Source organism: Diospyros lotus, chromosome 13 (assembly GCF_014633365.1).
Source record: "Diospyros lotus cultivar Yz01 chromosome 13, ASM1463336v1, whole genome shotgun sequence".
Lineage (NCBI taxonomy): Eukaryota > Viridiplantae > Streptophyta > Magnoliopsida > Ericales > Ebenaceae > Diospyros > Diospyros lotus.
This window is the reverse complement of record NC_068350.1, coordinates 8632306-8656739: the sequence shown is the minus strand read 5'-3', so window position 1 is coordinate 8656739 and position 24434 is coordinate 8632306. Positions and strand designations below refer to the sequence as shown.

Below are 24434 nucleotides of genomic sequence, written 5' to 3'. Positions count from 1 at the left end.
CTTCAGACATAAATTTGCAAGTTTCCTAGTGATTACCTCGCAGGAGGGGTCTCCCAAAAGATGAGTTTGCGGAGTCCACTTAATGGGTCTCCCATATACCCTTTCTCCCGAGAATGTTTCTTACACTCTTTGTGCCTCTTTTTTCTTTTATTCGTTGTTTTAAAGTTTTGAGCTTATTTTTGGTGTACCTTGATTCATTAATTAAATTTATATATTTCATCTATTTAGTTTAAGTTTAAAATTTAGAGATCAAAATCAGCAAATGACGGAAGAGTGTATGAAACAGCAAATTGAGGAACTTTTAATTAGATTAAATCTGTGTTAATTTTGATGTAAAATGTATTTCCGTAAAAAAAAAAAAAAAAAAGCTACACAAAAATGCTGCTTAAAAAATTAAATTTCTGAAAATTGTTGAAAAATCATATATAACTGCGAAACAATCGCTGCTAAACGGCAATAAAATTGTTGCAAAATATATTTATTTGTAGTGGTTGTAAAACAGACTGTTATGTTGTTCACGTTGGACAATATAAAGTTTGCCCGACACAGAAAAAATTAGAGGGAAGAGTTAAGCCCCACCCACCCCACCTAGCCCTACATGCCTACATTTATGTTGTCTGACGTGAGCAATAGATGACTACCTTACTTGTGAAACAATTGCCCTGCTTGTGAAACAATCGCAATATAAACTTATTATCAATGATTTTTACAATTTATCACATTTTTGTAGTGTATCAGCTGTGTCTGAAGCAACAAATTAAGAAATATTACATGATTTGAAGTCCAAAACTTTTTGAATTGTGATTACTTAACTGGGACACCTCTAAACTTTAAAATTTGATCAATCAATCTCTAAAATTTTTAAAATTAATTAGTCACGACATCTCCTCTATTACTAACAATGTGAAGTAAATTAATCGTCTCTATAAACTTTGAATTTTTGGTGTAGATCGACATCTCTTAACTTTTTATTCTTTATCAAATCGGTCTTGACCATTTAGAAAAGTTTATGGATTCATTTCTCAAAAAATAAAAATTTAAGAAATGTCTCACCAAAAACTAAAGTTTAAAAAGTGTATAATTAATTTACTTAACATCATTAGTAAGGAGTCATGGTTAATTTTAAAAAAAATAAAATAAAATTGATTGAATAAATTTTAAAAAAATGTTTAGATCTCCTTGTGGCTCATAATAAGTTTAAGTGGGAGTACTACTCACAATTTTGATAAGAACAACTTATAAGTAGAGTTAATATTGAGTGTGATGCAAAGTATAACAATTTTTTTATCCAAATAGCCTGTTTGAGTTAATTAACTGCAGGTTGACATTTATGCAAAACTCGAAAGAAACAAATTAACCAAAGCGGACACGCTACAGTACGGGGATGTCATAAATGATACGTAGAATTGCTGAAAGGCAGGTGGCAGGCCAGGCTTGCAACTTCCAATCATCTTTGCATGCTAAGCAGGGATGCCAATTGTAATTGAAATCACGGAGAATCGAATAGAAATTGAATCGATTAATGTGATTAAAAATTGTTTGACTGTATAATAGTTTGGTTTGAAAAAAAATTGAACATTATTTTAATGGGTATAGTTTGATTATAATTTTCACTAAAATCAAACCAAAACTTGAATCGAAACCAAACCGAAAGGTGGGTAACCAAACCAAACCGAATCGAATATATTATATACAAATATAACCCAGCCTACCCGAGCCCAGCCCACTTGCCTTACCTGCAAACCCTTCTCCCATTCTCTTTTTCTTCTTCTCTTAATCCGGCTCTCGTTCTCTCTCACCCTCGCTGCCTTTCGCTCTATGCCTCATTTCTCTTGCTTGTCCGCTCGCCCTCGCCCTCTCTCTCTGCATCTCTCTTGCTCTCGCTCTCGCTCTCCCTTGCTGGATCTCTCTTGCTCTCGCTAGGGCTCGGCTTGGCCCCTCTTGTTCTCGCTCGCCCTCGATCTCTCTCACCCTCTTTGCCTCATTTCTCTCGCTCGTCCGCGCACGCTCGCCCTTAATTACTCCTTGTCTCATCTCTCTTTCTCGTCTGCTAGCGCTTGCCCTCGCTTTCTGCTTCTTTATTTCTCTTGCTCGCCATCGCTGACCCTCTTTTGCTCTCGACCCCTCTTGCCCTCGCTCGCCATCGCTCTCTACCTCTCTCTTGCTCTTGGCCCTTCTTGCTCTCGCTCGCCCTAGCTCTCTGCCTTTCTTGCTCTCGCTCGCCCTCACTTACCTTTGGGCCTTTCATTCGACCCCTCTTGCTCTCGCCGGCCCTCGCTGCCTCTTAGTTCTCGCCCTCGCTCGCCTTCTACCTCTCGATTCTCGCCCTCTCCCCCACTCTCGCTTGAGGGCTCGGCCAGTTGGCCTCGCCCGCCCTTGTTCGCTGCCTCTGTTTTAAGTATTTTTATTTGGTATGGTTTATCTTTTTTAGTTCTTTGATTCTCTCGATTGACAGATAAATTTAAGTAGTTTTTTTACTTTTTGGCCATATTTTTTTTTACTTGTTTATGCTTGATTTTAGGTAGTTTTACTTCTATACTTGTTTTTACTTGTTTCGATTGAAGTTGCTGTCATTTTTTAGCAAGTTTTTACTTGGTATGCATCAATTTACAAAGAAGATATTAATGTTGTTGATGAAGGTATTAACTTTCGTAACTAAATTTTTTTAACTTAAATTACAATTTAATTAAGCAAATATTAATTTATTAATCTTAACAATTGTAGGTTTGGAGATGTGATTTTATATCCAAGAAGTTTTGTAACTTTATGTAAGAATAAGGTAACTTTATTAGAATTTATCTTTATTTGTTATGAAATTATCAAAAAAAATTATGAATGTTATTTGTCTTTGTTTGTTGGTATGGATTAAATTAAAAAAATCACGGTTAAACCGAAATCGAATGGTTTGGTTATTGTTTTAAATTTTTAAAATCGAATGGATAATGGTTTGATTTTGATTTTAGGAGTTTAAATTTAATTTGGTTATGATTTTGACAAAAATCGAAATCAAACGAAAGCATTGCCAACCTAATGGCAACACATCCATACCTATTTATTACGTGAAAGCGATATTCATTGTACGCTCCTTGTGTAATATATTTGAACAAATATTCTCCTCAACTACCCCACCTCTCCCTCTAATCTCTCTTATAAATCTTCCCCCTCATCTCTCCGCTCAAATCATATATTCGGGCCCCCTCTCTCTCTCTCTCTCTCTCTCGATTGCAGAAGTACTGAAAGTTAATTTCTGGAATCTAGAGAATTTGAATACAAGGCTAGCTCTGGCCGAAAAAAAAAAAGGGAGTTTGAATACAAGAATACAGATGGGGATCATCTTATCGATGTCAGGAATGGCCGGCCCAAGTGGGTTTGGATCAGCTTCAACTGCTGAACAAGTCACAGAAGGCATTGATGCGAGCAACCTCACTGCCATTGTTACTGGTCAGACACTTTTCACGACCAATACAATTCTCTCTCTCTCTCTATAAATATATAAATATATATATTCGCACATATATACATCTACGTTAATTTCATATAGTGTTTGCAAGTAGAGTTATAGCCCTAATACCAGATGATAGTTCCGTTGAGCCGATGGTTTAAGGTTCTATTCTCGCGAGCAGTGAGCCGCGCAGTTATTTCCTATATATTGGCTAGATTACTTCTGAGTGTGGCATATGCGCAGCTTCATGTGAATATATATTAATTATTCCTTGTTTTTTTGCATGCACATATGTATATATATATATATATACGTCCTTTGTGTCTTGTCATGTGATGATATTTCTGCACCATATGTCGTTGCGTAAAAACATTAATTAATTAATTAATTAAAGCAGGAGGCTCGAGTGGGATTGGCTTGGAGACTGCAAGAGTTTTGGCCCTTAGGAAAGCTCGGGTGATCATAGCCGCCAGGAACCTCGAGGCTGCAAACAAAGCCAAACAGCTCATTCTTCAAGGCAACGGAGCTGCCCGCGTCGACATTTTCAGACTCGATCTCTGCTCCCCGGAGTCCATTCGAGCTTTCGTCGATGACTTCACTGCTCTTAATCTTCCTCTCAACATCTTAATGTGCGTAATCTCTCTCTCTCTCTCTCTCTCTCTCTCTCTGTGAAAGTACGTAATATAGCGACTAAACCATGTATATAATCTCAAATCCCAATGTATATTGATTGAAAAAAAAGTCTCAAATTTCTCAGCAACAACGCCGGCATTATGTTTTGCCCCTACCAGCTTTCCGATGACCAAATAGAGATGCAATTTGCAACAAATCACCTCGGTAATTAAATAATTCTTGTTCCTCTTATATAAATACGAGCAGGATCGATATCGTCGATCTTCACTTGATTCTTGAACGAACTGAAACGTCGTTAATCGGTCAGGTCATTTTCTGTTGACGAACCTACTGCTCAACAAAATGAAGGAGACGGCGAGAGAGACGGGAATCGAAGGCAGGATCCTGAACGTCTCATCAATCGCGCACCGTTACACGTATAAAGGCGGGATAAGATTCGATGCGATTAATGACCAAAAGAGGTATGCGATCTGATTCTCACCGAATCAAGAGCTAGCCGTCTTCTTCTTCTTCTTCTTCTTCTTCTTCTTCTTCTTGCTACTCTTAGAGTTTCATATTATCAAGCTACGTACGGTTTCTGTTTCTCTGTGTTGAATTATCAGTTACTGCGATAAAAAGGCGTACGGGCAATCCAAATTGGCCAACATACTGCACGCCAACGAGCTTTCTCGCCGTTTCCAGGTGATCGTTTCTCATCCGTTCTGATTAATTTTTTTCTGGTATCTTTCCAATTTCTGATCGGATCGGCTCCAGGAGCAGGCAGACGGCGTGAAGATTACAGTGAACTCTCTGCATCCGGGGGTGATAATGACGAATCTCATGAGACACTCTTCTCTTCAGATGCGTACGTGCTTCACTGTTTCTGCACTTGGAATTAAATTGCTCCAATCAGAAATTAGGAAAATATATATATATAGTAATAGCCATTCGATGCTTAATTAATGATTTTGCTATATACATTATTAATTAATACTTTTTTTATTTAATTAATTTTTATTTTATTTTAGTTGGACAAATCTAGAATATATAGTTAATGATTGAGTGACCAAATCTAATTAACACAGTTGGTCTAATTAAATTCTGTCACGATAATTAACAATTTCAAATTTAACTAATTAATAATCCTTAATTAGTCTACTTTAATTATTTTGTAACTTTGCTTCTCTTAATTTGCAGAAATTCTAAGGATTTTTACTTTTCCCATTTGGAAGAACATCCCACAGGTAATTAACTGGTTCTTTCATCACAAACCATATATATATATATATATATATATATATTTGTTGAAATTCATATATCTTCACAAAATTTTCATAAAAAAGCTTACTATATAATAAAACATAATAGTAATATTAATTCTACAATTTTAATTAAATTGATATATAATTAGAGATGTGCTTGTTTTTAGTTTTTAATTTTAAAATTTTTGTGTTCCATTTTCCTTTCGGAAAGGAACAATGAAGACGAATCAGTCAGTCATCAGCTTCCGTAATAAAAGGGCAGATTTTTTTTTGGGGGGGGGGGGGGGGGGGGGGTTGGACCACTTCTCGGTTTGTGACATTTTCATTTAAGACTCTTTTAAAACCATCCTCATAGTTAATTGTTTAAAATATTATTATTATTATTATTATTTTATATATTGTGAAAAATTGTGAAATCTATTATTAAAGCTTAATTATTTTTGTATCCATTTAATTTAACGTTCAGGGAGCAGCCACCACATGCTACGTAGCTCTCCACCCCAAGGTGAGAGGCAAAAGCGGAAAGTATTTTGTGGACTGCAACGAATGGGCACCAAGCCAGCTTGCCAAAGACGAGGACTTAGCGAAGCAGCTCTGGCATTTCAGCACCAACTTGGTTGATTCAGCAGCACCCCAGAAATAGCTCAACGATTCTATATATAAATATATATATGCTTCCCTGATATCATCATCACCATCCATCTATCGATCTCCGGTTCTTAATTATATATGCATCGCATAGTTGGAGAAATTGCTCCACCTCACTCCATTCATATATATGCCAGTCATATATATCCTCCAATATCTCATTCTGAAATTTTTATTCTGAGAAGACACGCTTTAATTAGCCATATATATCATCCAAAAACCCACTATTACGTTTCAATACACTCTCTGTCACATTAGCCTGGATATGTAACACACGAAAAGTCTATATGTAAGTAGCAAGGGTGTCTTTGATTGCAAGTATGAAACTTATATGGAAAGAAAATAAGTTCTAGGTAATTGAATTATCTAGAAATGATTTGTATGGAAATTATCAATTAAGGATGTTTGATTGACTTAATTTTTTATCTAGAATTTGTTGTACTTTTCTAATTTTTGATCTTTCATTACCACTATTTTCATGGAATTAGTTATTTATTTCAAAATAAATTAATATGACTAAAAAATGAACAAAAAAACTCAAAATAAATTTAACGAAAAAAAATTGAACAAAAACTCAAATAAACAAATGATGTGACTGGAAAATGAAAACATAGGATAAAGCAAAATTAAAAACTCCAAAAGCAAAGCATCTGCAATGAATGCGAGGGAAGTTTGGAAGAGGGCCAAAAACCAGGAAATAAGGGGACAAAAGTTGAAAAGGAAGATGAACGACGATCTGGAACGGCAGTGAAGATGAACAGCAATTAGCAACTGAAGAGGAAGATGAACAATGGTTAGCAGATATGCCGACGAATAGGAAAGGGAAAGGTCGGTGATGAACAGGAAGGGGAAGGCCCGACAACGAACACGAAGGGGATCTCAGAGGTCGGTCAAAAACCTTACTGTGGACGAAGAAGAAGATTGCGACAATCAAGAAAAGGATCTCAAAGATATTCAGTGAAAATGGCGATGAACATGGTCCACTGCTTCTCAAATTTCAATTCCTTGGGAAGGTTTTTCCAACCCTCCCTACGAGAATTAGTTTTCTAGCAAAAGTTAGAATTAGCCATCACGTGACCAAAAGATATAAATCATTTTCCATGAAAAAATTGATTAATTAAAAACATCAAAACTTGGAATTTAAGTGGAAAATGGCTATTTTTCGTGAAAAATAACTATTTTTCATGAAAAATGTGACCAATCAAACCAAACCTAAGTTTTTTTATAGTCCCATAGAAACAACAATAAGAATAGTTACTACAGGAATGGACTCACATTAACTTAGACCCGACAAGGATAGTGATCACATTATATATAGTAGCTAGGAAGTCAGGTCCTATATATAGCACGGGAGTCGTTTTTCCATTTCCAACTTTTCTAAAACGTTTTTTATTTTTATTTCAGATCTTATTTATGTTTAGTTTTTAGAAAAAATATTCATTTTCATATTTTCGTTTCATATCATAAACGTTTTCCGTTTCCGTATAACTTAAGTCACGTCAACAAAAGAATAGTCACACTGTAGCAATTGTCTTCTAATTAAGACACCACCGATATTACTCCTTCCAGGGTTTCAGTATTAATGTTGATAGCCACTTCAGTTCAAATTCGAAATAAATTCATAACTAACAATCAACAAGATATCATGAGTAGAGGGAGACTGCTCACGAGAACATTCTAACTCAGGTTTTTCTTCAATATTTTCAGTTCTCATGAACTACCACTTCAATGTCTCAAATTATTTTTAAAATATTTAGAGGCTTAAGAAAATAATGTTAAGTTCAATTTGAAAAAAAAAAATTAATTGGCCTAGTGAGTGAGTCCAAATAATTTAAATGTTTATATATATGTATTTATATATATTAATAAAGTATAAATATATTATATTATATATATACATAATATAGGAGGCCAGCGAACTAGCAATTGAACCAAGCCGCCAACCCATTTGCCAAGGGGTCCTTTCATGAAAAGAACCCCTCGGCAGCGAGCAACCGCAAGCTGCTCATGCGTACACAAGCGAGAAACAGCCGCCTTGCACCAAGGGATTGCCATCCCCATTAACTCCATTGATATTCTTTCTTTCTTTCTTTCTTTTCACATATATTTCTAGGGATATTTCACAAGAATAGAAAGTTTCAAATAAAAAAAATGAAATATATTTTTTTCATATTAATTAAAATTTTCATGAAAAAATAAGGTGTAACACTCTGCCTCGCCGAGCGTGTCACTATAAAGAAATTCCCGAAAATCCTTTTTTTTTTTTCCAAGTTCAACACACGCGGTATTTCAAGGACAACTTTCACATGTAGATAAAAATTTCGAAAATTCCAGTCTTACTCGTTTGACTAATAAGATCAATAATCTTAAACTAAACGAGACATATTATAACGCAACAGATTAAATAACATTAAGATACCGTGGCCTATCACGAGTTTCATACAAGGTGTTTCTATACCGAAATACGTATTACAAGCTACCAAATGATAACATCATTACCTTACATACGTTCATACATATATTAAGGTAACTACTATCACCACAAAATGATACAACGCCTATCATCCTAAACTCTATTGGCCCTCGACTGGCCATGTCTTCGCCCTCGCAGTAGTCCCTGGCTAGAACGTTGAATGTTCCAGGGGCATAACCTAGATTAGATGATAAAACATCTAAGTGATAGTATGAAACAATTTACTAAATGCATGAAAGACACACGAGCATGGCATATACAGACCACAACAACATGCAACAAGTCTAACTTGAGAAATCTTTCTGACATACTCAACCTCTTGTGGAAAATCCATTTCACACACTATTGGGGTTGACTTTATCACGACATACTTAATTCTCGAGTGCCCTACCGTGTCACTTGTTCACCTGGATTAACTTTGTCCTATTCTCAAGAAGACTCAATCCCGTCCCCCAAGGACATAACAATGACACGAAAACCAATGCCCCAATAATATGAAAATCATATGTCATGCACCGACTCTTTTATAAGTAAAAATAATTGATGCAATATACCACATGTTCAATATGAAAATGAAGCCACATGTACATAAGTAAAATGCATATGCATAACATCCCGAGTTCTGGAGGGTATGACCGCTCACTTGAATTGGTTCAATCACATGCAATCCTAAGCTCGGGAGGGTAAAATTGCTCACCTGAACCTACTACACACATTTTTAAAACAAGGTAAGACTAGGGTCAAACCACTCACTTCGAATGTGTTCGGATCGCCTCGATTCTAGTGCACAACCTCGTTTTGCATGCCAAATCACAAACACTCGTATTTATACTCCACCTCGAGCCACGATACTCCCTAAACATCATATTTAATTAAGCAAGTATCAAAATTCATTTTCCTCAATTTTTCATAATTTCTTCTATTTTTCTCCCAATTTTCATTTCGATAATTTCAAAATAATTATCTCCTCAAACATTTTTCCAAATTTTTCAACACAATAATTCCTAAAATAAATATAGAAAAATACTGGAAAAAAATTTACCAAAATACCCTTGCTCACCCGCTTTCACGCGCATAACGCGTGGTGTGTGGCGCATGCAGCTCACGCGTCACCATCTTCTTCGATTTCTAGCCACCGGCAACGGTTCCGATGGAAAATCTGAAGCCACCACCTTCAAGCCCTCACCTAATCGATCACGATGGCAGTGGTTTCAAGCCGAAAGACCACCGGAAAGGGCCCCGATCGGGTAGTTGCAGGTCGGCGGAGGCGGTCCACCTCGTTCTTCCGGCCAAGCTCCAAAACTACTTCAAACCTACTCCAATGCGCACGAAACTCTCCAGATTTTCTCCCCTTGATGCAAGGACCAAAAGCCTTTTATCCCTTACCTTCGATTCACCCTCAATCATGAGCAATTTGTGTGGAAACTTTTGGCCAAAACCTTAGCTATTTATAGCAAAATTCTGGCTGTTTTGCAACAAATCAGAGGCCAGGCTTGGCCCTTAAGCCTTCTTGCACCGTATACTACCTTCCCTGAACCACCATCGGCCGTCCCATCGCCGGAGATAGCCTCCACGTGCGGTGGATTTTCGGCGGCCGTTTTTGGCTGTTGCGTTCACACCCAAATTTTCCATTTTTTACACTTTCACCCCCTGATTTCTTCCAATTCCATTTTATCCCTTACCATGATACCCCTGATCTTTCCAATACTATTACTAAGGCCCACAAGTTTTGTATACTTCATTTCATCCTTGAAATTCCCAAAAAATTACCACTTTGACCTCTATCGGGCAATTTTAGAAAATTACACTTAAGCCCAGCTGGTCGATTTGACCTTAAATCCATTCGTTTCAACCCGAAATCGCTCAAGGGTTGTTTCATATACAAAATCTAAGTCCTTAAAACACTTTGTTGACTTTTCAGACATTCCCTACGTCGATTTGATTTTCTCAACCTAGTTGACAAATATACTAGAAACTGTTCCCGATGTAATTTTCCTTTGACACCTAAAACCATAACTCGAATCACACGTCAATACCATTATATTTTCCTTAATCATCTAGAGTCTGGGGTACTCTCTTCGGTCATTTTGGTCACTTAAGACTGTGATAGTGTACTCTACAGTCTCTTTCTTTCGCAAATTCCAGTTATATCATTCATCAAATATCATTTATACCCTTAAGGTCTTCCCGGGTATTACATGAGGAGTCCTATAAATTAAAGTAAAGTCTCTCATTTGAAGCAAATGTAAGTGAAGAAAAAATATAAAAGAATAGAAAATGAAGGAAGAAAGAGAGAGAACAAGAAGTAGTTATCATGGTATTAATGAGTGGTTAGAAAAGTAGGAAAAGCAACCAAGATATTTTCCAAACTGAACCCAAGGGAAGGTTGTCTACACCCACAAACTCTTATTTTATGGCTTTTCATATTGCATGAGAAATTGATTGTAAAAATATACTTTCTTTTGGCTTCTAATTTACATCCATGATGATGTATATATGGCCATACTATTTTGCTCTACGTGATTTAGGTTTGAGGTGACGTGGTCGAAAACTTTTCAAAAGATACTTCTGATGCTATTTTGCTCTATGCCATTTAGGCTTGGGGTGACATGGGTTAGGAACTTTTCAAAAGATGTTTCTAGTGCTGATTGAGAAATCTTTTACAAAGAGGTTGACATGGTCACAAGTAAAATTATAAGATAGAAACTTGTATTTTCTTTACTCCTTAGGCCCAAGGTGACGTAGTAAGAGACTTTTCAAAAGACACTTTTGGCCTTGGTTGAAAAAGATTTGGGAAGGGGGTCGTAAGTGACACTTCAAAGTAGAAATTTATTTTTTTTATGTACAAATTTTATATAAATATTTTATTTTAAAAAAAAATCATTTAGAAAGTTCATTTTCTAACTTGAGTTTATTTTTGAAATATTTAAAAGTTCCAAACGAGACAAACGACTCAAAGGAAAAAAAAAGTCCTTAAAGCATAGGTTTTAAAAGCTTCATTATTTTTGTGGTATAACATATTTTGTAAATGCTATTTTTATTTTATGTGACACTAGAAACATTATAGGCTTTTATTTGGTGATATCATGTGCATTAAACATGCTAGACTCATTGTGCGAACCCGATTTTCATTTGAAGTGTGTTATTTCATTTTGACGAATATAGATGATTTTATTCTAAAGGTTTCTAAAAATATTTGGTTAGATGCCTAAAAAGTCTTTCCTTTTTCTTTAAATTCAAAAAACCTCCTTAAGCATTTAGGACAATAATTTTTAATAAATTTAAAGAAAATAAATAATAAAAATGAAAGATCTATACAAGATATAAATTGTAAGAGTTAGCCAAGAATTTTTAAGAAAAATATTTTTAAAAAATTCAAATTATGATGTAAAAAAAGAGTGGGTGTTTCAACCACACTAGTGATGTGGGACAGAGCACAAGACAAGTGACGGCTCAAGCACAATGGCTTGCAGGGGTGTATGGGTCCACCCCCATAATGGGCCGTGCCCCATCTCAATTAATTTTGAAATGTCATTGTCGTAGGTTACAAGTTATTTTGTATGGAAGGAGAAATGAGAAATATTTTTAATAAAAAATAAAAATGTAGAAATGAATATTTTTTTTAAAAAATAGATATAAATAGAGTTCGAGAATAAAAAATGTTTTGAAAATGAGAAAACAACAATTATGAAGTGTTTCCGTATAACATAGGTTACAAGTCAAATCTTATTCTAACTCTTTATTTATATTTAATTTTATTTAAACTTCATAATTAATCTTAAAATTTATTATGTATATATTGAAAAAAATAAAAATATTTAGATATATTTTTCTTTTTTTATAACACTTATTTTTTTTCTTTATTTTAACAATGTATTATGTTAAAAATATTTTAGGAAATGAAACTTCAATTTTGAATTTATTTTAAATATATTTGTGAAATTTAAATAAATCTAGTATTTTATATTATGCCATCTTAAACATTAAAATTTATTTATAAATAAATTAATATGTAGAATTCATTACAAAAAAAAAAAAAATTCTAAGTTAGGAAAGTGTGTGAAAATTACGAACAACTTGATTGTTGATCGTGATCGTGACGTGTAAATGCATAAGCTGTTTAAACTTCGATGGACCATGGTATCCCGTAGACACGCTTGCAACGTATCACGTGTTTCGGGAAATTTCGTTCAGGCATTGGCCCTGTTTGTTGCAGCTTAATTAAAGAAATTATAGTTTATAGTTTCTTAAATTATAACTTCTAAAATTTAGAATAAGCTGTGAACCTATTTGCTATAGCTTCTTAGAAGTTGTAGTTAAGTAGTCGTGGTGTTTGATACCATAAGCTGTAAAATAACTTATTTTTGTATAATTGTCCATAATACCCTTAGTAGTTATAGAATGATAATTTAAAAATTAATTAGTGTATAAGTATAAGTTTCAAGTGTTATAAAAAGATTAATTAAAGTATAGAGAGAGAGGAAGATGACGAGAGAGAGGAAGAGATTTGAAAATGGAGATGGCGGTGGAAAAGAAAAACCCATGATTGCGTAGACAAGAGGGTAATTCTTTGCTAAAAATAAGGACAAAATTGTCATAAAAATGTAATTATTTAAGCAGAAGTTGTAAAAGCTGGGGTACCCCAGCTTTGAAAAAGTCAGCTTCTACCCCTTCTAAAAGCTAGTAGAAGCTATAAGTTAGAATTCTATAAGCTAAAACAAACATTACATCCCAACTTTTTTAAAGCTAGAAGCTAGAAGTTACAGCTTAAAGGCCCCGTTTGTTGCAGCTTAATTAAAGAAATTATAACTTATAGCTTCTTAGATTATAACTTATAAAACTTAGAATAAGTTGTGAACCTGTTTGCTGTAGCTTCTTAGAAGTTGTAGTTAAGTAGTTGTGGTGTTTGATACCATAAGCTGTAAAATAATTTATTTTTGTATATTTGTCCATAATACCCTTAGTAGTTATAGAATGATAATTTAAAAATTAATTAGTGTATATGTATAAGATTCAAGTGTTATAAAAATATTAATTAAAGTATAGAGAAAGAGGAAGATGACGAGAGAGAAGAAGATATTTGAAAATGAAAATAGCGGTGGAAAAGAAAAACCCATGATTGCATAGACAAGAGAGTAATTCTTTACTAAAAATAAGGGCAAAATTGTCATAAAAATGTAATTATTTAAGCAGAAGTTGTAAAAGCTGGGGTACCCCAGCTTTGAAAAAGCCAGCTTCTACCCCTTCTAAAAGCTAGTAGAAGCTATAAGTTAGAATTCTATAAGTTAAAACAAACACTACATCCCAACTTTTTTGAAGCTAGAAGCTGCAACTTTTAAGCTGCAACAAACAGGGCCAAAAGCTGCAAGGCCATTAAGGCTTAGTTTGGCTAGGCTTTTTTTTAATAGCGTTTAAGTTGGGTAATGTTTAAATTGTGTAATAGCGTTTAATCTGGCTAGCGGTTAAGTTGATAACATGTTTGGATAAATATGCTTTTAAGCTATTAGTGTAAAGTTATGTGTTTGGTTTGTAAAAGCTGATAAGCTGTTAGAACTTGACAAAAAGACTAAAATAGACATGACATTGAATAATGCAAATAAAATTCAAAAAATACAATTTAAAAAAATTTTAAATTAATGTCTAGCTAAAATACTTACCGTTAATAAATTATAAAAAAAATTAAATATATATTATTACATATGTTATATCAAACTAAATATATATTATTACATATTATATATATATACACAGTGAAGAAGAAGGCCGGCAATGGAGAAGCAGATGGGCGACGGCACTAGTCGGCTTGCGGCGGCGAATCTGGAAGTAGAGGCGGCGATGGCGATAACGGGACTGAGGCAACTTGCGGCGGCCGAACTGGGCTTGCGATGGCAGTGAAGGAGCCGGCTTGCGGCGGCCGATCTGGACGACGATGACTATAGGAGGAGCTGGAGGCGAATGGCGACAGGGGACAGTGGCGGTGTGGGAAATTCATTGCGTTGAAGAAGAAGGATATGGGTTGGAATTTGATGATTTGGTTGAGGATAGATTGGTAATTTTGATGGTCAACGTAGCTTTTTCTCCACCAGCGATTTGCAAAAGCTGAGGGGGAAGAGCTTTTGAAAAAGCTATTCAAATAGCGTTTAAGCTATAAAGCGTTTAAGCTATTTAGGTTTAATTTAAAAAGCTAGACAGCAGAAAAAACCGCTTTGCCAATCGAAGCCTAAACTGAGAGGAGGATTGTAGGGCTTTTGCTAGGGTTTTCCGATTCCTCGATCATAGGGGGACACCGATTCTTCGATATCTCTAGAACGGTAAACCCTCCCAGATTCTTTGACTTCCGTCAGATTGGAGCTGATTCGATGGCCTTCTCCTCGGCATTTCGCCGCGTCTTCACGCCGTCGTCGATTCTTCAGTCGCAGCTCGCTTCGATTCGTTTGAGTTCAACTCTCACCACTCCAAAGCTCTTCATCAGCGGTAAGGTTATCTCTTTGAGTGTCTCTGTGTTTTGATATCGGATTGGCATAATAACACACAGGAGGAGTTTTATGGCATTTTAAAACCTTGAATCGATGAAAACAAAATCTAAATTTCTCGATTTCTAGAGTTGGGAGTACGGGGTTTGGTTGGGCGGCGCTGTGTTGGGATGGTTTGTTGGTTTGGTTCTAGTTTTGTGATGTTGGATTGACTTAATAGGAAATTTGATAGGTAACGGACTTCGGTTATTAATGCTTAGAAGTGATACATGGTTAGGTCTATTGAAGTTTGAACTCTTCAATGTTGGAAGTATCATGTTGTTGGTGCTCATATTACTATCCTAAATGGGGCTTGTGCGTGCGTGTGTTGTTGGGGGGGGGGGGGGTGTGGTTCATACCCGTGCAGGGGGCTAATGCCAATGCCAGGAAAAATCAGGTTAATTTTTGCTCCTCTTTGTCAGATAATTGAAACTTATGAGGGGTATAGTAGTGTTAATGGTTTCAGTAAAGATTGAACATTTGTTATCTGCAAAATCAGTTTGTAGTGGTTCTGTAATTTTCATCAAGTCTTTGATTCTGTCATTCATAGGATTCAAAACAAAGTGCTAAAAGATATTGAGATAAACAGATAAAAGTATATGCCTTGTGCTAATAAAAAACAATAAAAGAAGAAAACACTGTTATATACGAGCTTTTTATTTTTAAAAGTCATTAATCCATGAAGAAATTATATAGCTATATGTCCAGATGACTAATATTGCAGAAACATGGGGACCAAGGTTTCCAAAGTCATAAATTGACTCATAAGACTTTTTGTTTGCTCACTGAACGGCCATAGGCCAAATTTTTATGACTTTTGAGAACTTTTTGTCCCCATAGAAAATCATGCATCACAAAATCTCAAGGTTACACAAGTGCAGGCCTCTCAAGGTTGACAACAATAACAATAACAAGCTTTAATCTCACTAGATGGGGTTGTCTATATAAATTCTAGATTGTAGAGATTAATACACATCGCAAACAGCCACAAGAACAGATCGTTAGGGCAGAAAACAGTATGTAAAATTTAAACAAACAGCAAGCTGGAAATACGAATAGCAAACTCCCTTTAGACGCTCAGCAATGGAGAAGAAGAAGGTGGATTTTCAAGGCTCAGCGTTGATCAGTCCGACACCCACAAATGGTACCCTAGAATCGGTTCCAAGCACCACCCAAGAACCGCATTCAATCAACACCCAAAACGGCCTCAAACACAAAACCCACAACTGAGAATCGCACACCCACACAAGGACGAAGAAAACCCTACCAAGGAGAACCCTCTTCTCACTCTCGGTTCTCTCTCCCTCTTCTCTCGCATTCTGATCTGTTCGGCGCCCCCTATTTCCCCAATATATCGATACCAATAACCTCCCAAGAACCAGATAGAGATCTCCAAGGATAAGGATAACCATCGGGTTATCTAATAGATTGAGATAAGGTAAGGGGAGAAGGGAAAAACAAACCTTCTTTGCAATCGGCTGGGAGAACAAACTTGCGTAGGAATCGGCCAAGGAACAACACTGAAGAAACTAGGTCAAACAAGAGAATAAATATGTGAGCTTTTAGATAAGGCAGTGGGCCGTGAAGAAATGGGCTTGGTCTTTGGGTTTGAGCAGTTGGGCCAAGTCCAGCTTTCCTCAAACCCAAAGTAAAGGTGCTTGGGCCATCTTCTTGTTGGGCCACCTATTTGTGGGATTGGATCTCTCAATAAAACTATCAATCTTGGGCTGAGGCCTATGATAGACAACTTACCCGACCAAAACATCATCGCCTTGGAGTTGTTGAGAGTCACACCTCAGCAAATCTCCACCTTGATACCTAACAAGGCCTGCACACAAGCAAACGAATTTATTAGTTGACACAAGTACCAAACAGATTGAAAAATTCACTTACCTTTACCAGTGTTTAGAAGTGCAAGACAGCTTATAAACTTGGCCAACGTGAGAACCTTAGTTCCCATATCTGAAGGATTATACTTAGACAATATTTTCTCAAGTTTAACAATATCTTGAGACACATTGTCACAAATAAAATGAAGTCTGACATCTATGTGCTTAGTGTGTTCGTGAAACACATGATTTTTGCACAAATGAATAGCAGATTGACTATCTGAATATAAAATTACGTCATCACTCAAAACACTTAGTTCTTTGAGTAAACCCTTAAACCACAATGCTTCTTTAATTGCTTCAGCGGTAGCTATATATTCAGATTCGGTAGTAGAAAGAGCAACTATGTGTTGAAGTTGTGACTTCCAACTAATGCAAGCATCACATAAAATAAACACATAGGACGACATGGACTTTCTATTATCCCTATCACCGGCATAGTCAGAATTTGTAAATCCTTTTAGTTTCACTCCTTCAGTTTTATGTTTATACACTAAGCCAATGTCACATGAACCTTTCAGATATCTTAACAACCATTTCAGAGCTTCCCAATGTTTAGGACCAGGGTTAGACATAAACCTGCTAAGTGTATTAATTGCGTGAGCTAAGTCAGGTCTAGTACACACCATTAGATACATTATAGATCCAATGACATTAGAGTACGGTATTTTACTCATGTATTCTTTTTCTTCTTCATTAGCAGGTGACTGTTCTTTAGACAATATGAAATGGCTAGCCAAAGGTAAGGAAACAGGTTTACAATCATGCATACCAAATTTTTTCAATATTTTCAAAACATAAGATGATTGGTGTAGAAATAAACATGAATTTGACCTATTCCTCTCAATTTCCATTCCTAGGATTTTTCTAGCATTTCCTAGGTCTTTCATGTCAAATTCTTTATCTAGAATTATTTTTATTTCATTTATCACCTTCAAATTTGGGCTAATTAGAAGCATGTCATCAACATATAACAATAAGAACACACAGTTATTATTATGTTGTTGAAAGTATAGGCAGTGATCAAAGTATAGGCAGTGATCAAATTCACTCCTTTTAAACCCAATGGAATGCACATAAGAGTCAAAGCGTTTGTACCATTGCCTAGGGGACTGTTTCAAACCATATCAAGATTTCTTAAGGTAACACACATGATTAGTTTTATCTTTATCTTCAAAACCCCTAGGTTGACACATAAATCTTTTCTTCAAGGTCCTTATGCAAAAATGCAGCTTTTACGTCTAGTTGTTCAAGTTCCCAATTAAAATGTGCAACTAAGGTAAGTATTACTCTTATAGTGGTATACTTAACAACGGGAGAAAAGATTTCATTATAGTCTACCCTCTCCTTTTGTGTGAACCCCTTAGCTACCAACCTAGCTTTAAATCTTATTGGTTTGTTCCCACTAGTACCCTCTTTCACTTTATAAATCCATTTGCAACCCACTAAGGATTTGTCTTTTGGCTTAGGAACTAATTCCCATATTTGATTTTTATAAAGTGAATTCATTTCTTCTTTCATTGCTTTGACCCATTCCTTAGAGTTTTTACTTTTAATTGCCTTATCATATGTATTTGGCTCTTTGTCAACTAATTCCTGATAACTGGCATAAGCAAGACTATAGTCAGTTCCTAATCTTTGAGGAATCCTATGTGGTCTTCGCTCTCTATCTCTAGTCAATTGGTAATCGGTTAAAGGGTCTTGGTCAACAGGATATTCTTCTTCCACATCCTCACTACTCTCTTCCTCAGTAATATGCTGATCTTGAGTATCATTCTCCACCTCACTAGGGGTAACGGGAATGTGGGTACTCACTCTCTCCACCTCAACCTCAAGCTCTTCACTATCTTGCTGTTTTTCACTCACTAAATCAGACTTATCCTTAAGACATGGCATATCTACTTCATTAAATGTGACATCCCGACTAATAATGATTTTGACACCTTTTTGGTTTCTATCCCATAATCTATATCCCTTTAACACCTTCAGGATAACCTAAGAATACACACTTCCTAGCTCTAGGATCTAGCTTTCCCTCACTCTGATGAGAGAAAGCAGCACAACCAAAGGTCCTCAACATAGAATAGTCTGTACATTTACTATACCAACGTTCATAAGGAGTTTTACCATTCAAAACAACAGAAGGAGTCAAATTGGTCAAATAGCAAGCAGTCATAATAGCCTCACCCCAGAATGACTTAGGCACACCAAAACTCAACATCATACACCTAGCTTTGTCAAGTAAGGTCCTATTCATCCTCTCAGCAACTCCATTCTGTTGTGGAGTATAAGGTACTGTTTTATGTCTAGTGATGTCACTCTCAATGCACATATTGTCAAAATCAGCATTACAAAACTCAAGACCATTATCCGTTCTCAAAAATTTTATTTTATTGCAGTTTGATTTTCAAATTGAATTTTTCAATTTTTAAATTTTTGAAAAGTATCAGATTTTTCCTTTAACAAATAAACCCATACTCGCCTAGAGAAGTCATCAATAATGGACAAAAAATACTTATTGCCCCCAAAAGTGGGATTGTTCCCAGGACCCCACAAGTCCGTATGAATATACTCCAAAACTCTAGACGTCTTATGACTGTTAGATGAGAAAGAAAGCCTATGATGTTTTCCAAGCACGCAGTGGTCACAAAATGGCAAATCTGACACTTGATCCTTACCAAACACACCCTTATCGTTAAGAAATTTAAGTCCCTTAACACTTACGTGAGCTAACCTATTATGCCACTTTTGTGTGTGATCAGTGTCAACTGATGCAATAGTGGGAGTAGTGCCACTAATTATTTCAACATAGGTGATATATATGCCATTTTTCCTAACTGCCTTAAAGGCTCTAAGAGCGTCGTTAAACATTTTAATCATGCCACTTCCAACCCTACCTGTGAAACCTATCTTTTCTAATTCCCCTACAGAAATTAGATTTCTACCCATCTGTGGAATGTATCTAACTCCATTTAGTGTATGCACAAAGCCATTTTCAAACCTAAGAGTTATGTCACCAACACCAACAACTTTATAAGCCACATTATCGCACTTAATAACATGCCCATGATCAGACTCATGCAAGTTTTCAAACCAGTGTTTATGAGATGTGACATGAAAAGATGCACTGGAGTCTAGGATCCACTCATGCATATGGGAATTCATAGATAGATTAATTTCAGATGATTCTTGGTTCATCAACATATATACCTCCCCAGTATCACATTAGGAAGATATAACATTGGCCTCACTCGTTTCTTTCTCTTTTTGTTTGTTTTTCTCTGCATAGCAGTCTTTTATAAAATGTCCTAGTTTTCCACAACCATAGCATTTTTTACCTTTTGCCTTCCCCTGTGATTTAGACCTACTTTTACCCTTTTTCTTGCCACTCTTATTTTGTCCCTCACCACCCCTATTTTGAGGCCTTCCCCTCACAAGATGTATCTCTCCACCTTTTCTCTCGTTTCTTTCAGCTTTCATTTCTCTTTCCTTACACTTAAGAGATTCAACTACAATATCTGGGGTAAGAGTTTCCCTCCCATATTTAATTGCATTCTTGACCTCCTTATATATGTCGGGAATTGCATTTAAAAGAATAATAGCTTTATATTCTTCGGTAATTTTTTCCCCACAATTAGTGATATCTTGAACAAGTTTATTGAAAATATCAAGATTATCATCTATATATTTCGAGGGGTCAATTTTGAAGCTAAAGAAACTTCCAAGTAAGAAGAGTTTGTTAGGAGTGGATTGGGTTAAATAGAGTTTCTCTAGTTTTTTCCAAAGTTTTTGAGTAGTGTCATGTTTACCAATTTTGCGTAAAACTGAGTCAGATAAATGCAAGATAACAGAAGTATATGCTAACTCATCACTTTCTTGTTTTTCTTCCTTAGTGAGAGCTTTGTCAAAAGTATTATCAATTGCTTTTGAAACCTTTTGTTGAACCAATATTCCTTTCATTTTCTGTTGCCAAATTGCAAAATCACCTTTTCCATTAAACACACCTAACTCAAAGTGATATGCAGCCATGATATGCACAAAGCACACAAGAATGCAACACAAAAACAAGATAAAAAACAGATTCAAGTAGACTGTTTTTGGGTCCTCTTAATGTCAATTGAAACAAATTCTAAAGACACACAAGGGACTAATTGTTAGGGTGCAAGATTTGCAGCAACTTAAATTAACAGGAAATCAACAAAAAACAGCAACCACATAGAGGATTAAAGCACAGTTAATGAGCAAGTAATCACATAATAACCCTAGTTCTAGCAACACGTATTGGTTACCACCACAGGGTAACCCCCAACCTAATGGCCACCCCCACCCGATGGCCTGCTAGTTGCTGGAAATTTAAATAGGGTTAAGAAAGTTCTCACCGAGCGGACTGATAACTCAGTCCGTAAATGAAAAGGGAGTCTGAAAGAACCAATCACACAAGGGTGACGTGCTCTTCGGTAGAGCACGCCGTTTAGGAGTTGCCGTCGCTGAAGCCGCCGCTCTGTCACCACGCGCCGCTGCTGCCAGTGACGTTGAGTGACACGTGTCGCACCCACTGGTGCGCCTCAACGTCGAGAAACCCACGTAGGGTCTCACGCGCTGAGTTTTGAATAGAGCAGGAAGGTCTAGCCGGATCTTCAAATCTGGGTTACGTTTTTGCAAAACGTTCCAGATCTGAAATCAGCCCAGAAATTGCTGATTTCTTCCACCCACGAAGCCACCAAGGCTCTGATACCACTTTGTAGAGATTAATACACCTCGCAAACAGCCACAAGAACAGATCGTTAGGGCAGAAAACAGAAAAACAGTAAGTAAAATTTAAACAAAGAGCAAGCTGGAAATACGAATAGCAAACTCCCTTTAGACGCTCGGCAATGGAGAAGAAGAAGGTGGATTTTCAAGGCTCAGCGTTGATCAGTCCGACACCCACAAATGGTACCCTAGAATCGGTTCCAAGCACCACCCAAGAACCGCATTCAATCAACACCCAAAACGGCCTCAAACACAAAACCCACAACTGAGAATCACACACCCACACAAGGACGAAGAAAACCCTACCAAGGAGAACCCTCTTCTCACTCTCGGCTCTCTATCTCTCTTCTCTCGCATTCTGATCTGTTCGGCGCCCCCTATTTCCCCAATATATCGATACCAATAATCTCCCAAGAACCAGATAGAGATCTCCAAGGATAAGGATAACCATCGGGTTATCCAATAGATTGAGATAAGGTAAGGGGAGAAGGGAAAAACAAACCTTCGTTGCAATTGGCTGGGAGAACAAACCTACGTAGGAATCGGCCAAGGAACAACACTGAAGAAGTTAGGTCAAACAAGAGAATAAATATGTGGGCTTTTAGATAAGGTAGTGGGCTGTGAAGAAATGGGCTTGGTCTTTGGGTTTGAGCAGCTGGGCCAAGTCCAGCTTTCCTCAAACCCAAAGTAAAGGTGCTTGGGCCATCTTCTTGTTGGGCCACCTATTTGTGGGATTGGACCTCTCAATAAAACTATCAATCTTGGGCTGAGGACTATGATAGACAACTTACCCTACCAAAACATCATCGCCTTGGACTTGTTGGGAGTCACACCTCAACATAGATTTCTATTCATCTTCATCAATGGTCTTATCCTTTATGAGGCCATTATATCTTATGTCTTAGGATTTCTTATGAAGTTTTCTTTGGTCTTCTTCTTTCTCTTTTACAGCCAGCTTACCACCTTATTGCATATGACTGTGATTCTTGTGTGTCCAAACTATTGTCTTGCATATATAAACTATTTTAATTGCGATTCTCATGCCTTATATTTAGTAAGTGCCACTCCAATTTTATTGCTTATGGTTTTGTTTCTTATTTTGCCTTATTCATATGATGATGCATCCATTATAACATTTACATTTCAACTAGCTCATATTTTGCACATGTTGATGCTTAACCACCTTAACATTCTGGATCATAGAACAAAAACAGTCTTATAGCCGTCTAATAAACAAAATCTTTTAAAGTTATTAAAATTATAAATTCCTAACACAATTGTAATTGTCAAATTCTAAACTCTTTATATCCATAAGTTGTTGGTTTTTTCTTCTTTGTCTTGTATGTTTTGAAAATATCCTCTATAAATTTCTATTGTGAAATAAAGATACTGTCAATAGACTGATGCATCTCCACTTCCCAAAAGCATTTCATCATTCCTAAGTAAGCCATCTCAACTTGTGATTTCCCTTTTCTCCTTTTGATGCATCAATCTTGCTGTGCAGGCCTCTCAAGATTGACAACAGATGAGAAGCTCAGAGAAGCATTTGCACCCTTTGGCCAGCTTCTTGAAGGTATTAAGATGATTTTTCTTGCCTTTACTAATGTCATGTTTTAGTCTCACTCGGAGCTCTTTATTAAACCTCATCTATAATAGCAATAATGATGATTATTGTAATTGCCATTTGGCAATGGATCTTCTGATGCTGAAAACCATATTTCTAGAATAACATGAAATGATGAAAATGTATGAACTGATCATTTTTCCATCCTCACCACGGCTTGGCTTTTGTTTACCCTTTTGGATGCATACTCTGTTGTTCTCATCACTACTTTGTGTGGTAGCTCATAGTTTTTGAACATTCTCTCTTTCTCTCAAAATAAAGATGTGTGCCTGTCACTCTAAATTTACTGGCATTTAATTCTAGAAGAGCAGGACTTTCATTTGGAAGTAGTATATAATTCAATAAAATGCTCTTTGGAAATTTCTTTTCAGTACTTCAGATAAAGAGGGTTTTAGATGATTTGAAGGGATTTCTTCTTTAAGACTTTAAAAATATATTTCTGCTGCATTTACCCAAGTACCATCAAGGTTAAAGATACATTGAAAGTGTCTAATGTAGCATCAGTTGAGATCAACGAATGATTTTACCTTCCCTTACTCAACTCAACCAAGGTCATGTATAGCTAAGTGGGGTACCTTGCCAACTACTTGGATAATTGTCAATCCTAAGCAAAATTCTGTCACGTCCCTTTTGCAGCAAATGTTGTCGTAGATAGAGCATCAGGAAGGTCAAAAGGGTTTGGTTTTGTTGCATATGCGTCCATAGAAGAAGCTGAGAAAGCAAAGAAAGAGATGAATGCCAAGTTTCTGGATGGATGGGTTATTTTTGTTGACCCTGCAAAACCAAGGGAACCGAGACCTCCTCAGCAACCAGAGCCGCAGCCTTCTGATGCAGGTTTCAGAGTAAACAAAACCATTGGTTGGTGTGGTTGATTGATGCGAAGGATTTCTTTCTTCTTTCCATTTTTTAGTTTTACAACTAATCAAGAGTTTCGTGTAAGGCAATTTTTAATATTGTTCTTGGAGAAATATTTTTGGTTACCATATATGTTATCTTCTATGCTAAAACCTATTACAAGTTACCTGCGTAATTGACCAGTTACCATCCCTAGTTTTGTGGCAGCAATTCGTTTTAGTTTCTTGTTTTGCTTACTTAATTGAGCGCAGTACATATAAAAATTTCAAGATGTGGGAAGTCATTTCAGGTTGGCTGAAGTTATTCTTCTATAAAGCTGATCTGAGAAACATTACCCTTGGCTTCCATGTTTTCCTGATTGCTGT

The 24434-nt window shown here is 36.3% G+C and overlaps 2 protein-coding genes across 5 annotated transcripts; both read left to right on the top strand.

Moving 5' to 3' along the window:
- The first annotated feature begins 3203 nt into the window (after nucleotides 1-3203).
- LOC127788929 (short-chain dehydrogenase TIC 32 B, chloroplastic-like) lies at nucleotides 3204-6319 on the top strand. 4 transcript variants are annotated; one of them, XM_052317640.1, is made up of 8 exons: nucleotides 3204-3441; nucleotides 3837-4071; nucleotides 4200-4279; nucleotides 4383-4536; nucleotides 4678-4756; nucleotides 4835-4919; nucleotides 5252-5298; nucleotides 5783-6319. In XM_052317640.1, exons 1-8 carry the CDS (start codon nucleotides 3324-3326, stop codon nucleotides 5957-5959), a joined length of 975 nt encoding a protein of 324 aa, XP_052173600.1. In that variant the 5' UTR covers nucleotides 3204-3323; the 3' UTR covers nucleotides 5960-6319. The 4 variants fall into 4 exon arrangements, with proteins under 4 accessions (XP_052173600.1, XP_052173598.1, XP_052173599.1 ...); XM_052317638.1 differs by having other exon boundaries at nucleotides 4829-4919; XM_052317639.1 differs by having other exon boundaries at nucleotides 3840-4071; nucleotides 4829-4919; nucleotides 5783-6318.
- Nucleotides 6320-14638: 8319 nt separating this feature from the next.
- LOC127787980 (organelle RRM domain-containing protein 2, mitochondrial) lies at nucleotides 14639-24279 on the top strand. The gene is made up of 3 exons (XM_052316096.1): nucleotides 14639-14911; nucleotides 23095-23163; nucleotides 23851-24279. Exons 1-3 carry the CDS (start codon nucleotides 14797-14799, stop codon nucleotides 24084-24086), a joined length of 420 nt encoding a protein of 139 aa, XP_052172056.1. The 5' UTR covers nucleotides 14639-14796; the 3' UTR covers nucleotides 24087-24279.
- The last annotated feature ends 155 nt before the right edge of the window (nucleotides 24280-24434 follow it).